This window comes from Calonectris borealis, chromosome 5 (genome assembly GCF_964195595.1).
Source record: "Calonectris borealis chromosome 5, bCalBor7.hap1.2, whole genome shotgun sequence".
NCBI classification, from domain to species: Eukaryota; Metazoa; Chordata; class Aves; order Procellariiformes; family Procellariidae; genus Calonectris; species Calonectris borealis.
The window spans coordinates 41,309,482-41,323,490 of NC_134316.1; the positions used below are offsets into that span (position 1 = coordinate 41,309,482).

The 14,009-nt window shown below is 53.2% G+C and overlaps 2 protein-coding genes across 3 annotated transcripts; both read left to right on the forward strand.

Annotated features, from left to right (window-relative positions):
• Positions 1 to 58: 58 nt before the first annotated feature.
• Positions 59 to 13,818, forward strand: LOC142083024 (acyl-coenzyme A thioesterase 1-like). Of its 2 annotated transcripts, XM_075152016.1 has the most exons (4): positions 59 to 74; positions 7,706 to 8,262; positions 9,932 to 10,134; positions 11,874 to 13,818. In XM_075152016.1, exons 2-4 carry the CDS (start codon positions 7,803 to 7,805, stop codon positions 12,477 to 12,479), a joined length of 1,269 nt encoding a protein of 422 aa, XP_075008117.1. In that variant the 5' UTR covers positions 59 to 74; positions 7,706 to 7,802; the 3' UTR covers positions 12,480 to 13,818. The 2 variants fall into 2 exon arrangements, with proteins under 2 accessions (XP_075008117.1, XP_075008116.1); XM_075152015.1 differs by lacking the exon at positions 59 to 74 and having other exon boundaries at positions 7,557 to 8,262.
• On the forward strand, positions 142 to 4,960 carry LOC142083206 (acyl-coenzyme A thioesterase 6-like). Its single transcript, XM_075152444.1, has 3 exons — positions 142 to 616; positions 3,140 to 3,342; positions 4,379 to 4,960. Exons 1-3 carry the CDS (start codon positions 157 to 159, stop codon positions 4,958 to 4,960), a joined length of 1,245 nt encoding a protein of 414 aa, XP_075008545.1. The 5' UTR covers positions 142 to 156.
• Positions 13,819 to 14,009: the final 191 nt, after the last annotated feature.

A 14,009-nucleotide genomic window follows, 5' to 3' on the forward strand; every position in this document is an offset into this window, starting at 1 on the left:
GGAGCCGTGTGGCAGGTCTCTGTCCGCTCCCTGTGCTGGGCGCGCTCCCGCCGCTGGCAGAGGCGGCTGCCCTGGTCCAGCCCCGCACCTGCAGCCCCACGGCACCGCAGCCCCGCACGGACCCACGGGACGGCCTCCGCCCGCGGCCTCTCCTCCATGGCCCCCACCATCTGCCTCTCGCCCGCCGCCCGCAGCCTCTTCAATGAGCCGCTGGCCATCGCCGTGCAGGGCCTCGGCCCGCGGCAGCAGGTCACGCTGCGGACGTCCTTGCGGGACGAGAAGGGCGAGCTCTTCCAGGCCTGCGCCCGCTACCAGGCGGGGGACGACGGGGAGCTGGACCTCGCCCGCTGCCCCGCGCTGCCGGGAGGCAGCTTCTCCGGCCTGGAGCCCATGGGGCTGCTCTGGGCTTTGCAGCCCCAGAAGCCCTTCTGGTATATGGTGAAGCGGGATGTGCAGCGCCCCTTCCTCCTGCAGCTGGAGGTGTTTGAGGGCCACGGGGACCCCCCCGGGCGGCTCCTGGCCCAGGCGCAGCACGAGCGGGCGTTCCTGCGGGACGGGGTGCGGAGAGTCCCGGTGCGAGAGGGGAGGCTCCGGGCGACGCTTTTCCTGCCCCCCGGTGAGTACCGGCTCCGGCCACCCTGTGTCCCCTAAACCAACCTTTTGTCAGTGCAGGCTGTTCCATGACCTCTGTAAAGAGGCGTCCATGACAGCCCCTGTCCTTCCTTCCCTCCCTCCCTGCCTCCTTCCCTCCCACACCACCGACCAGCCTGACCATCGTTCCCAATTCACCTGGCCGGGCAGGTGCCAGGACAGGGTGGCAGAAGCAGGCAGGGGAATAGCCCTTCTTGCCCAGAGCTGGAGGTTACAAATGTGGAGAAATGTGCAGCAAGTGGAAGTGAGCGTGCCAGGAGGGCTGCTGGAGAGGAGACGCAGCAGAAGAGAGTGGTGGAGAGGGGCTCTGTGCCAGTCCTTGGCAGTCCTCCTCGCTGGGAGGGTTTGGGGGATCCTCCCTCTCCCCCCAGCACAGTAGCAACTAACTATATGGTGACCACCGTCCACCCTGTTGAGGTTCCTGAAAGGGGGAAGGTCGTGAAAGGGGGAAGAGGAGGGGCTCAAGAACATGAGCCCCCTTTCACGACCTTCCCCCTTTCAGGAATGAAACCTTCCCAGCAGGAAAAGACAATTATTAAGTGCTCTGGAAAAGGTGCAGAGGACCGTTCTGAGGTGTAAGAGCTGCCCAAGACGCCACCAGGCTGCGGCATCTTCTGGGCAGATGACTACACAGAGACTTCCCTGCCAGAGTCCAGGGTGCGGGAGGGCTGATTTCACAGGCTCAGCATCCCACCCCAGCGAGGCCAGGGCTCCCTCCCCTACCTCACCTCTACCCCCACCTGCCGACCAGGAGATGGGAGAAGCCACCTGCATGCATTTTGTATCCTAAACGTCCTGCTTCACAGGAGCTGAGGCGCTCACAGTAAGCCAAACGCTGGTGCATTTCCTCAGTGTCCCCCGACCCGCTCCTTTATGTGTGTTTTAAAATGATAGGCCCTTGCTGCACTCCCTGGCGCTCTGAATTGTTTCCGAGGCACAGGGTAGAAGGAGTTGATTCTCGTCCTGCTGCCACCACAGCCAATCTTCAGCCTTGCAAGACTGTAAGCTTGGTCTGCAGTCAGTATTTCTGGTGCACCATTCCATCTGGAGATGTGGTTCGCCACCATGATTTCACCACACTCAAATTGTCCTGCGCTGAGATACCCCCATCATGATTTTCCGTTCCCGGGAGTGCTCTCCACGCCGTACATCTCTACATTCGGATTCAGGAGTTGCATACTCCTCAGCAAACGACCTAAGGCCACAAAAAGGTGGAGAGCTCAAAGGGCTTTTGCTCTAGCAGTGTCCCACCTTCCTTGAGCACCCCCACAGCCTTATTCAGCGTTAGCACCTTCCCTGTGCATGTTCAGTGCGAGCCCTGCTACACTCAGCTGAGCCATGGGCCACAGACAACTGCACTCCCGGCCTCTGGGGCACACGGGCACTGCTTTGAGTGCTCAGTCTATGGAGAGCCAGGGGACGTGCTGCTGCGGCATGCAAACAGCTGCAAAGGAAGAGCACAGCACCGCTTTGGACGGTGAGGCTCTCCTCGGTCCGAGGCACAGAGAGCGAGCAGGTGCTGTGCACTCCCCTCTCCCCATGACCCCAGCAGCATGTTCCCACCGTCCACCTGCAGCCCTATTTGAGGATGCACAGGCCACCACGGTGCAGGCCGTGAGACCGTGGCAGGAGGGCATCCCTGAGGAGTGGGAGGCTCTCCTGAAGCCAAGAGTAGGGGTGAGCTGGGTCTTACCCACTCTCCAACATGGCCAGGGACACCTTCTCTGGCCTGGGGCCTGTGGAGCTTCCCTGGGCCCTGCGGTCCCAAAACCCATCAGGCTGTAGGAATGCAATATGCAGAGCACCCTCTTGCCTTGCACCGGGTGGACAGGAGCAGGATTTCACAGGACGAGGAAAGAAGATCCTGGGACAAGAAGGCAAGATCCAAACAACGATCTTCCGATCACCAGTGAGATACCCATCACGTCCTTGCAGAATTTGAGGCTGGTCACAGAGACACGATCCCCAAAAAGAAGAAGTGCTGGTTGGGTGGATCCCTCTTATCACTTTTCAAGGGATCCCAAAGGTTCAAAAGCCACAACACAAACACAAATGCTTACAGTTTCTATTTTAATACTATTTCATCTATCAAATCATGATATCTGGAGGATTTTTACAGTGCCAGGTGAAGTGGTCATTGTTACAGGGCTGCTTACACGGAGAAGAGAAGTTGGGACAAGACACCTTCACCAAATAGTCTCTGCCTGTTGGTCCTAAGCACGATGCAGAAATTCGGCCGATTCCTAAAACAAATAAGGGTTTGCACCTTACCCAACAGGTTCTGCTCCTAAGCCTTTCTTCCTCTGCAACCCGCTCTAGGGTTTTTTCAGCTGCTGACACCGCACAGGTGAATGACCGGTCATGTCCTTTCCCCAAAAGACGCTCCTCTACAGTTCCCGTTGTGTACCTGGTTTGATGCGTTCTAAACCAGAGAAACATTGAAAGGAGGCATTTCAGGCAATACTGCTCTTTGTCTTGTCCGCTCCAGGAGAAGACACCTTTCCAGGAATCATTGACATACATGGATACGTAGGAGGTCTTTTTGAGCACAGAGCCAGCCTGCTGGCCAACCATGGCTTTGCCACACTGGCCCTGGCTTATTTCCAGTATGAGGACCTGCCCCAGAAGCCAACTGAACTCCGCCTGGAATATTTTGAAGAGGCGGTGGACTATATGCTGCAGCACCCACAGGTAGGAGCACCCTCCATGTCCCCGGGGTTCCCCTGGGAGTGCTTCTTCCCCAAAGCGCCTGTCACTTTGCCTGCGTTATCTCTGGAGGAAGCTGCTGAAATGCTCACGCGGCTCCATCTGCCAGGAGTTTGGGTACCTGGGCTCTAGGAGAGAGGAAGGGTCAAACAGATCTGCACTGGAAGGGCAGAGGATGGGTACCATTCAGGTCCTGCCACCTGGAGTGACAGAGATGGTGTCTGAGACGTAATAAGGTGGGGAGGTTGTGCATCTTTCGAAGCAGCCTTCATCAATTGCACCACATGCCCCCATATGAACCCTTAGTCTGAAAAACACAAAGTAAAAAGCATTTGCCGGTATCTACCTGTGGTGGGTTGACCTTGGCTGGCTGTCAGATACCCACCAAGCCGCTCGCCCACTCCACTTCCTCAACAGGACAGGTGGAGAAACTAAGATGAAAAATCTCGTGGGTCAAGATAAGGACAGGGAGATAACTCACCAATTGTCATCACAGGCAAAACAGACTTGACTTGGGGAAGGTTAATTTCATTTATTGCCAGTGAATAACAGTAATTCTCACAGCATAGTGAGAAATAAGAACAAAACTGAAAACATCTCCCCCCCAACATCTTTGGGCAGCGGCGGGTCCGTTTTGGAGCTGGCTGAAACTGTCTCTGTCCGACTTGGGGGCAGCCCCGGTCTCTTCTCACAGAGCCCATCCCTATAGCTCCCCACCACCAAAACCCTTCCTCACTAGCTCTGAACAGTCTGTCTTCTCTCCCGCAACCTGTGCTCAAACGGTGCCATTGTGCTCGCTCTCTCTTGGCTGCCGCCATGGCACCAGGGAACATTTTTCATGGGAGGGGAAGACATTTGTGCACAGGATGTTCTTGGCACTTGTGCAGAAGAAAAACTAATCGTTGCCATCACCTCCTTCGCAGTGTTTTGCAAACTCTCAGCCTTATCAGTGTTCCCCTCCGGGAACTAGCTGTTGTGTTTTTCTGCTCACTACTGATGGGGATTTCCTCCTCTCTCCCAGGTGAAGGGACCAGGGGTTGGCCTGCTCGGTTACTCCAAAGGAGCTGATCTGTGTCTCGCCATGGCCACCTTCCTGAAGAACATCACAGCCATTGCTTCCCTCAATGGCCCTGTGGCCAATATAGTTCTTCCCCTCTCTTATAAAGATAAAACCATCCCCCCTTTGCCCATCGATGAACAACAGGTCAAGGTCATTGATTCCAATATTCTTGACTACTCTGAAGCCTTTACTGACCCCTTCCAAGCCCCTGGCAACCAAAGCCTGATCCCACTAGAGAAAGCTGAGGCACAGTTACTGTTCATTGTTGGACAAGATGATCACCTTATTAAATCTGAGTATCATGCTACTGAAGCCTGCAAGTATTTGCAGGCTCAAGGGAAGGAAAATTTTCAGATCCTGTCTTACCCTGGAACAGGGCACTGCATTGAGCCTCCCTTTTTCCCTTTGTACCGCATCGGAAAGCATCCCATTTTTCACAAGTGGGCAATTTGGGGTGGGGAGCCCAGGGCTTATTCTAAAGCTCAGCTTCATGCTTGGCCACAGATCCAGGCTTTTTTCAACAAATATTTAAATGACAACTAATGTGCCAGAAAGACGCAGCTTTACATGCCCTAACCTGACAGAGAGTTTCATACTTCTCAGGTCAAACCCTGTTCACAGCTGTACCGGTACAACCCCAGTGTCTTCCATGACTTTGCACACCCCTGACTCAGAAAAGAACTGGGTTTGCCTTTTCTGCTTTTCCCTGAACTTCTTTGCTCAGGTGTCAAGAAAAGGAATGGCAAATAGATTTGCATTAGCCCTTGATAAAACAGACCATGTGCAAAATGCGCGGTTACATTGCTCAGGCCGTTTCTATTCTTCTAATCCTTGACGGCACTTTGCATAGCAGCGTGGTCTCTACATGCATACGCTATCCTCAGCTCATACTTTAAAGCAACACCTCTCAACTGCTAGGTTTGGAGCAGGGATTTCACCACTCTTATGGTGAATGTCTCATCCCAAACGGAAAAGCCTCTGGCCTCTGTGCTGCTGGAAGCCTGTAAGAATGGATGCCATAGCCAGGATGCCGGGGTGTCTCTGGTTGACCCTCGCAAAGGGTTGTTTGCCCTCTGTGCCTGCTTTCCACCTTCCCTTCAGAAGGAAGCGCTCTGGCTGGTGGATACTTCCAGCCCCAAGATGTCAAGCAAAAGCCATTCTGCTGAATTTACAGCCATTGTCATCTTCTCCCACAGGATGTGCAACTTTTTCAGCTTCGTTATTAGGGTGAGAATTGTAATAAAGAGTCTGAGATTTGAAAGCCATTGAGTCCTTTGCTGTGCTTTGGTTAGAAGCAGGGATCTTTGCATCTCAACCACTCTCTCAGCCCAGGGTAGAACTTGCAGGAGCTTGGGACCAAGGGCTGCCCAGGTGGGGAGAGGAGACCAGAGAAGAATTACACGTAGCCCCCTTACCTTCGCTCTTCCACTGCTCTTGGGCCACCAAGTGTGGAGGAGAAGGAGTGTTGCTGGAGCCTTCCCCTTAGTATCTACTCCAGCATATGGTCAAGCTGGTGACCAAATCCAGCACTGCAATCCAAGGAGTGTTGTTCTCAACAACAGGAGAAGTTGCCACTCATTGAGGCCTGGATACCAGACAACATAGCCAAATGCTAGATGACAAAGCACCTCACCTATTTAGGACAGATGGGGCAATCTCCATGGGGAACAAAAGACTGCTGAGACTCTGCCCAACACCTCTCACCACTTAGTATTTCAAAACAGGACAATGCTGAGGATATTTCCACTTGTTTCACACCACTAAGTCAGACATGGGGAGCTCTGAGCGAGAGGCACCTGTACCTGCATCTCCCAGGAGGAGTCAGGGAGCCTGAGGAAGCAGCTTTCCCTTCGCAGTTCCCTTTGGAGCAAAAGATCCATCTCTGGGTGAGATGGACAGAATGGCCTTCTTTTTAAACCTGTTATAAATGATTTTGTCCCAAACAGGATTCCAATTTAAGTTAACAATTTATTAAACGAATAGAGGCAAGCAAACAGCGCTGGGTGCGCCGGGAGTCTCCGCTCCACCAAGACGCACACCGTACAGTTCCCGCCTTTGGTTCATATCCCATCTGCTAATACATATTCATAACTATTCCTCGAATGGTGTATCTTCTTCGGCGCATGCCCTCTTGCTTATCGCTATGCAGTTAGCACCAAAACCGGTTTGGCGGCTTTTGCAAGAGGCAAGAACTATACATGCCCTCTTGCTTAGCAAAACCTGATTGGTTGCTTTTGCAAGAGGCAGGAACAGAAGTTGAAATTTAGTTTCAAAGATAGGGCTCCTCCACCTGAACAACCAGGACGCAGAGGTGCCACAGCCACAATCCCCCCCAGGCAGTTTGTCGGGAACAGACCCAATGAATTATACATGCCCTCTTGCTTAGCAACCACTAGCCTGCGGCTATACAAGAACAATCAGACATATACAGAGAGGGCCACATTTCACCATGTGGCCCTAGCAGTGTTCTATATTGACACGAATCAAGTGAACATATTTCACAAACCCTTGCACAATCCATTACTGGAAGAGCCAAGGGTTTCCTGATCTGCCTAAAGAGTCTGTGAAAGCACCCCTCTGACCACCCTCACCATCCTTCCCAATTCATCTGGGTGCGCAGGTGCCGGGGCTGGGCAGAGCCTGGTGGACACATAACCCACCTTGCCCAGGCCTTGGGGCGACCAACATGGAGGAAGAGGCAGCAAGAAGACAATGAAGGAATGCCGGGCTGGCGCTGGTTTGGCTTCTCGCCGCCTCGGCTGGGGCTGGGCCTCGCTCCCGTCCCTTGGCTGAGCTGCACAGCCCAGCACGGCCCTGCTCAGGGTCGCTGCTGGCGGGAAGGAGCCGCTGCGCTGCCCGGGCTGCCCCATCTCTGTGCGGTCGGTCGCACACAGGCCCTTCCCTGTCCTGACAGTGAATCCCGACTGCGATTCTGCTCGGTGGCTCGTCAACACCTCTGACCGCCCGTCCCGCACGTCCCCTCGCCCACAGCCACCGCCCGGCCCTGGGGAGCTCGGGGGGACGCCGAGGAGGACACAGCCACAGCCGGGGAGGGGAGGGAAGGCAGTGGAGCAGGCAGGCAGGCAGGCAGGCGGAGCGAGGGACCTGCCGCCCCGCTCCTCCCCGCCGGGGCGTGCCAGCGGCGCTGCCGGACCGCCCACCCGAGCCCGGCCCCGGACCCGCGGGGACCTGCCCCGGAATCCGCCCTCAAAGGCAGAAGCAACCCGGGGCCATGTGGGAGGTGGCTGCCCGCTCCCTGTGCTGGGCGAGCTCCCGCCGCTGGCAGAGGCGGCTGCCCTGGTCCAGCCCCGCACCTGCAGCCCCACAGCTTCGCAGCAGCCCTGTGCGGACACCCGGGACGGCCTCCGCCCGCGGCCTCTCCTCCATGGCCCCCACCATCCGCCTCTCGCCCGCTGCCCGCAGCCTCTTCGATGAGCCGCTGGCCATCGCCGTGCAGGGCCTCGGCCCGCGGCAGCAGGTCACGCTGCGGACGTCCTTGCGGGACGAGAAGGGCGAGCTCTTCCAGGCCTGCGCCCGCTACCAGGCGGGGGACGACGGGGAGCTGGACCTCGCCCGCTGCCCCGCGCTGCCGGGAGGCAGCTTCTCCGGCCTGGAGCCCATGGGGCTGCTCTGGGCTTTGCAGCCCCAGGAGCCCTTCAGGCGGCTGGTGAAGCGGGATGTGCAGCGCCCCTTCGTCCTGCAGCTGGAGGTGTTTGAGGGCCACGGGGACCCCCCCGGGCGTCTTCTGGCCCAGGCGCAGCACGAGCGGGCGTTCCTGCGGGACGGGGTGCGGAGAGTCCCGGTGCGAGAGGGGAGGCTCCGGGCGACGCTTTTCCTGCCCCCCGGTGAGTACCGCCGTGCCGGGCTCCTTCCCCCGCGGGTGCTGCCTCCGCTTTCGGCCCTGTGCTCCCAGACTCCCTCCAGACTCCCCTTGAGCCCGGTACCAGGCAGAGGACAAGGGGGAGCTGGACCTCGCCAGCTGTCACTGGGCACTCTTCAAGGAGCGGCCTGATCAGCCCGACCTGCTTTGACCTGCTGGCCACTCTCCTCACGTAGTGCAGCTGCATGGGCTGAAACACGTGTGAGTTTGTTTTATTGACTAGTATTGGACATGAAGGCATTGATCACAGTACCCTTTTTGTTTCCAAATGACGTGGGAGGTGGTGTCAGCCAGTCTTCAAGGTACCTTTCCTCTACCTGGCTGTTTTCCAGGGAATTCAGCTAGTAATTCTTTCAGTTAATTGAAGGTTGCTCTCCAAAAGTCTAAAGTCCTAAGCCTGCTGCTTCCCTTCTCTTCCCAGACTCTGGAGATCCTGAACTTAGTAATGTCATAATTGCTGTAGCCCAAGCTGCCTTTTGCTGCCACGTTTGTCCCCAGCTCTTCCCCGTTTGTGAGCAGATCAAGCAAAGCATTAGACAGGTTTGCCCTTACCGTATTTTTGTCAGAAAATAATTGAGAGGGTCTGTGAGGTTTTCAGATTGCCTGACAAATGCTGTGTTGTCCTCCCAGCAGCTGTCCAGACTTCTGCTAGTTGTCTGTAGGAAGCCTCATCTCTTGCCTCCTCTTGGTTGAGTGGTCTGTAGCAGCCACACCACCACCACATCCCACGTTACCTTCCCCCTGTGACCCAGAGGCTTTCACCAAGCATGTCTCTGGAACCTCATGAACTCAAGCAGCTCCTCTACGTAGCACTTGCCTTCCTCTCTCCCCCTTCTTCCATGTCTGTCCCTGTTAACTCCTCCATGATAGTGCCAAAATCATACGTGCTATCCCAGCCAGTGTCCTGGACTCTGATTGCCTTGTAGCCCTGTGGCTGGAGATGAATTTCTCGTTCTTGTTTGTGCCCCAAGTTCTTCGTGTTAGTCTGCAGACACCTGAGGGAAGCCTAACCCTCCCTTCTGAGCAGGAGTGGGAGTCTCCCCCTTGGCCTCCTCCTTTCCATATTTTGTAACCAGTTTGCAGCAATCCCTCTCAGCTCTGGACTTCAGTCCCTGTCCCTTGATGTACCTAATGTAAAGCTTCCCTCACTGGGTTAGCAAGACTGATTGCAAATACTTTCTTCTCTTAATCCCAGAATTAATGGCTATAGTACATTTACACTGACACTAAGAAGATGGAACTATCAGAATATGAGACTTTTTGTATCAGTCTTCTGAGAAATGCACTGGGGAGAAGCCTCCTGGGTATTTTTGAAGCAGAGCTTGATACCTTTGCGATGAATTTACATGATACAGAGAACTAGTTGTGACAGTCAAGGCATCCCTTCCCTTCCAGCCACGTGTTCCCTGATGTTATCCAAAATATTAGCAGGCCTGCTATTTTGTGCTGTCTTGTTTAATCTTGAAGCAATGTAGCCATTTACTGAAAACTGGCACAGTAATTTAGGACCCTTAGTACCATTCTGCTGCTCTGTGGTTTTTTCTTTTTTAAAAAGACACATTCCCAGGCCTATGAATTTGGAATATAAATTAAAAATTGTGGGTTAATGTGCCCTGTTATGTGGTGTCTTGCAGGAAATGGCCCCTTTCCGGGAGTTATCAACTTGTATGGAACTGGAGGAGGACTCCCTGAATACAGGGCATGCCTGCTGGCCAACTATGGCTTTGCTGTGCTGGCTCTGGCTTTCTACGGCTATGAAGATCTCCCCAAAGAGATGAAGGAATTCCACCTGGAATATTTCGAAGAAGCCGTAAACTATATGTTACAACACACCCAGGTTGGTTTGTTCATTGACACTCTCTCACTAGAGGGAACTCTCATTACTCAGGTCCTGTCAGACTGTAGATGGGGCAGAGCTGCTGTACTTCAAGTTGGCTGTAATTAATTTGTTTTGTATCTTTAACTCCCATTACAATGGTTCTGTGGCAGATTATTCCAATTCTTCCTTTTGAACGGGCCAGGTGACACAGTGACACGTAGGTCACATACTGGTAATTTCTGCTCCATTCAATCCAGTGTCATAACTAGGGTACAAGTTGCCTGGAGGCTTATTGGACTTCCAGTGGGGCTTTTAGGTTTATGCTCTGTAGAATGTCTTTCAGAACTAAATGCCCTTTTCAGCTGTGGAGCACATGATAACCTTCTATGATCCAGGTCTCAAGGAAGTCCCCCAGTACACATTTGTTGCTCTGTATTGTATAAGCTGTTAAAATCACTCCAAATGTTGGTATTTGGTGAGTGTGGGTTTTAGTAGCTAGTTGTGAACTTGGGGATCAATGCCTCTTGGAAGAGAACCCTGCTCGGTTCTGCATCTCCTTCTGTGCATGACAATAACTAGAATTGCACAAGGCAACATTTGGTTTCTCTGGAGAACTCAAAATCAATACCTTCCTCAACCTCAGAAAGATGAGTAGTTGTTAAAGGTCTTGGTTGCTTTTCAGTTGCCCTAACCCTAACTGTTCACACCACCTCTCTGCCCAAAAATCTCTGAAAATTGCTTCCTCCCCCCCGCCTTTTTTTCTCCTGAGAGCAGTGCGATAGTCTCCCATTAACACTTCCACTGATACCCTCCCCATGTTTTTAACACGTTGCGAAGTTTCAGCCATATTTTCTAATTTCCCCCTTTTCATGCTTCAAAGTCAGTGGGTTTGAAGCATATTACACTGCTGATAAGGTACAAAAGGTATTAAATTTTGATGCTCAGAGCCTTTTTACCCCTAAGGGTCTTTGGATATTGGAGCAATTGTAATATTAGCTAACCTTCTTCCAATATCCTTAGAGGATTTCAGCACCCTGTAAGATCATGTAGCTTTCCTATTCTAGTTAATTTGCCCATGTAAAAGAAAATGAAGGTTACCTATTCTAGATTGACTCCAGAGGACTGTACAATTCACTTAGAAAAATGGTTTTAATAGGTCATTTTTTAAAGATACATTCTAATGAGTAAGCTACCTCAGAATACTTCCTTTTCACTGTGAGTTAGACACCAAGCATACTAGAGAGATGGGAGAGCAGCTAATGTGGAGTCTGCTACCCCATGTTAGCTTCTTAATAGGGTAATCAAAGACAGTGGTTGAATATAAGAAATACGTTATCATAACTGATGACAGTATCATAGTCATGGCCGGCTTTGAGCATTTTGCACTGAAGGAAAGCATTTGTAGAAGAGGCCTCCCCTGCCCCTTCCCTCTTCTTCCCTGAACTGCCTTGTAAGCAAAGTGAATCTGGGGCTGCACATCTGCATGCTTTTTGCAAGCACAGCTGTACCCTCTGCATATGCTTCAGCACTGAGCCTTGTAGCTTTGTTAGGATGATGCTGCAGTCTCAGCAAGGCTTATGATCATAAATCAAGCACGGAGCAGTGCCCCAGGGTCCCTCAGACGTGGGCCCTGCACACAGGACCTTAGATGCTTAGGGGTCCAGATTCAGGACAGACACTGCTGCAAACATGGCAACATTTTAAAGAAGTGGCGTGCCGTGGTTCATTGCTTGTGGTATCTCTTCTCTCCCCTCCAGGTTAAAGGTCCGGGGATTGGGTTGCTTGGAATCTCAAAGGGGGGTGACCTGTGCATCTCCATGGCTTCCTTCCTAAAGGGCATCACGGCCACCGTCCTTATCAACGGCTCAGTGGCAAACGTGGGCGCAGTGCTCCGCTACAAGGACATCACCATTCCACCCCTTGGTGTCAATGCAAAACGTGTCAAGTTCACCAAGTCTGGGATTGCTGATGTTGTCGATGTACTGAACAACCCGCTAGAAGGGCCTGACCGCCAAAGCTTTATCCCTTTGGAGAAGGCCGAGTGTCGCTTCTTGTTCATCGTTGGCCAGGATGATCACAACTGGAAAAGCGAATTCTTTGCAGTTGAGGGGAGCAAACGTTTGCAAGCTCACGGGAAGGAAAAGCCTGAGATGGTCTGTTATCCTGGGGCAGGACACTACATTGAACCTCCCTTTTTCCCAATGTGTGCAGCCTCAATGCACCTGCTAGTTGGCAGGCCTGTGGTGTGGGGAGGGGAGCCCAAGGCACACTGCGAGGCACAGATAGATGCTTGGCAGCAGATCCAAGCTTTCTTCTGCAAACACCTCGTGGGCAAGCCATCTGGAACATCCAATAAGCTGTGATGTGAGTTAGGTTACTTTACAGATTAAGATGTTGGTGTTTCAAGTTTGTTTTGTTAAATGGCTCAGAGAACAAAGAACATCAAAGAATAACCTATTGGTTTTCTCGGTGGATGATAGTGGGCGAGAGCATGAGAGCTGCTTCCTGTTAACACCCTCCTCTAACCTCAGTTAGAGGGTCTTGGCCTCCTGTTGTCATATGGGATTACAAGCTGTGGAAAAATGATGGTAGTAAGGCTGGGTCTGCTTTGAATGTGAATTTAAGTTGAAGGTAACTCATCCAAGCTGATAACTGGGATGAAAATTTGCCTTGGCGTTCTCAGAGGAAACATGTTGTATTCCGTTGCCCTTACCAGAGCCAGCTTCGTGCTCTAGTTTTTCTGGAAGCAGCTGTTTTTTCTTCCTGTCTCCAGTAATCTTTCCGTTCTCCCTGTGCACTTCCCTCTCCTTTGTTGCTCCTTCCTCTTCTCCCACCTCACTGAAATGCATCTGCCTTAACACTTAATATCTAATACCTAATATTTCACTTACCAAAAGCAGCCATAGTGTGCCTGCGTCCTCAGGTAACACATCTCCCATTTATAGACAACAATAGCCCACAGCCTGACACGACATTCTGGGCACATGCAATAGAAATGAGACATTTGTACTGTTTTGGAAAGTTCATAAGCATGAAGAAACAACAGAATTCGACCCGTTGGTAGTCATGCCTGGAACTGCCCCTGGGCATCTCCTCAGCAGGGCTGGATATCCCTGTGTAGGTCCACAGCACTGCTGGAGGGCAGTTTCTCCCTGCCTGTACGTTCCCTTAGTGCCTCCACAGCTGCCTGCTTGTAAGCGCTGCTAGAAATAGCAAGGCTGCGAAGCTGGCATGGCAGCTCCTTGAGGCATCTTTGCCTTACCACCGAGTGCTATGCGGGCAGGTTTGCAGGAGCTGCCGTCGTGTGTGGGGAGGCGGGCCGGAGGGGGCGGTGAGGCGGCGGCGTTGCCGTGGTGGGGACAGGTCTCCCGCGAGGCCCTGCAGGCCTCCAGGCTTCATTTCTGGTTCCCTCAGGAGCGGGGGGCGGCAGGGCGCTCTCTCGCCCCCCGCCTGGGGCTTGTCGGTAATGTTGGGCCCCCGCGGTACGAGTTCGAAAGAAAAAGCACTGAATATTGCCCGTGGGCGCTGGCGAGGTTGCACTGTTGTATAAAAATAAGTTTTTATCACGTCAGTGCCTTAGAAACGCAAGCTGAGCGGATATCGTCTAAGTTGCTGTTCGTGTGTTGTGTATTCTGTTGGTGTGTTTATGCGTTTTGCATTCACTGTATTTCTTAATGGATTAAAATGAAACGTTAACCTCTACCAACGGCTCCCTGCTCCAGACGGTTTGGGGGAAGGCTGCGGGGGCGGGAGGGGGAAGCGTGAGGCGGTGCAGAGGCGGGAACGGCCCCGGGGGAGGCGGCCTTTCCCGCCCCGGCCCTGCCCCGTCGCTGTAGCAACGCGCCGCCCGGGTGGGGGGAGCGGGGCTCTGCTATCGATTGAGGCTGCCTGGA

Coding starts and splice junctions, on each gene's coding strand:
- LOC142083206 (XM_075152444.1), top strand. CDS start 157: ATGGCCCCCACCATCTGCCTCTCGCCCGCCGCCCGCAGCCTCTTCAAT. Junction 617..3,139: donor GACGCTTTTCCTGCCCCCCG/GTGAGTACCGGC, acceptor TGTCCGCTCCAG/GAGAAGACACCTTTCCAGGA. Junction 3,343..4,378: donor ATATGCTGCAGCACCCACAG/GTAGGAGCACCC, acceptor CCTCTCTCCCAG/GTGAAGGGACCAGGGGTTGG.
- LOC142083024 (XM_075152015.1), top strand. CDS start 7,650: ATGTGGGAGGTGGCTGCCCGCTCCCTGTGCTGGGCGAGCTCCCGCCGC. Junction 8,263..9,931: donor GACGCTTTTCCTGCCCCCCG/GTGAGTACCGCC, acceptor GGTGTCTTGCAG/GAAATGGCCCCTTTCCGGGA. Junction 10,135..11,873: donor ATATGTTACAACACACCCAG/GTTGGTTTGTTC, acceptor TCTCCCCTCCAG/GTTAAAGGTCCGGGGATTGG.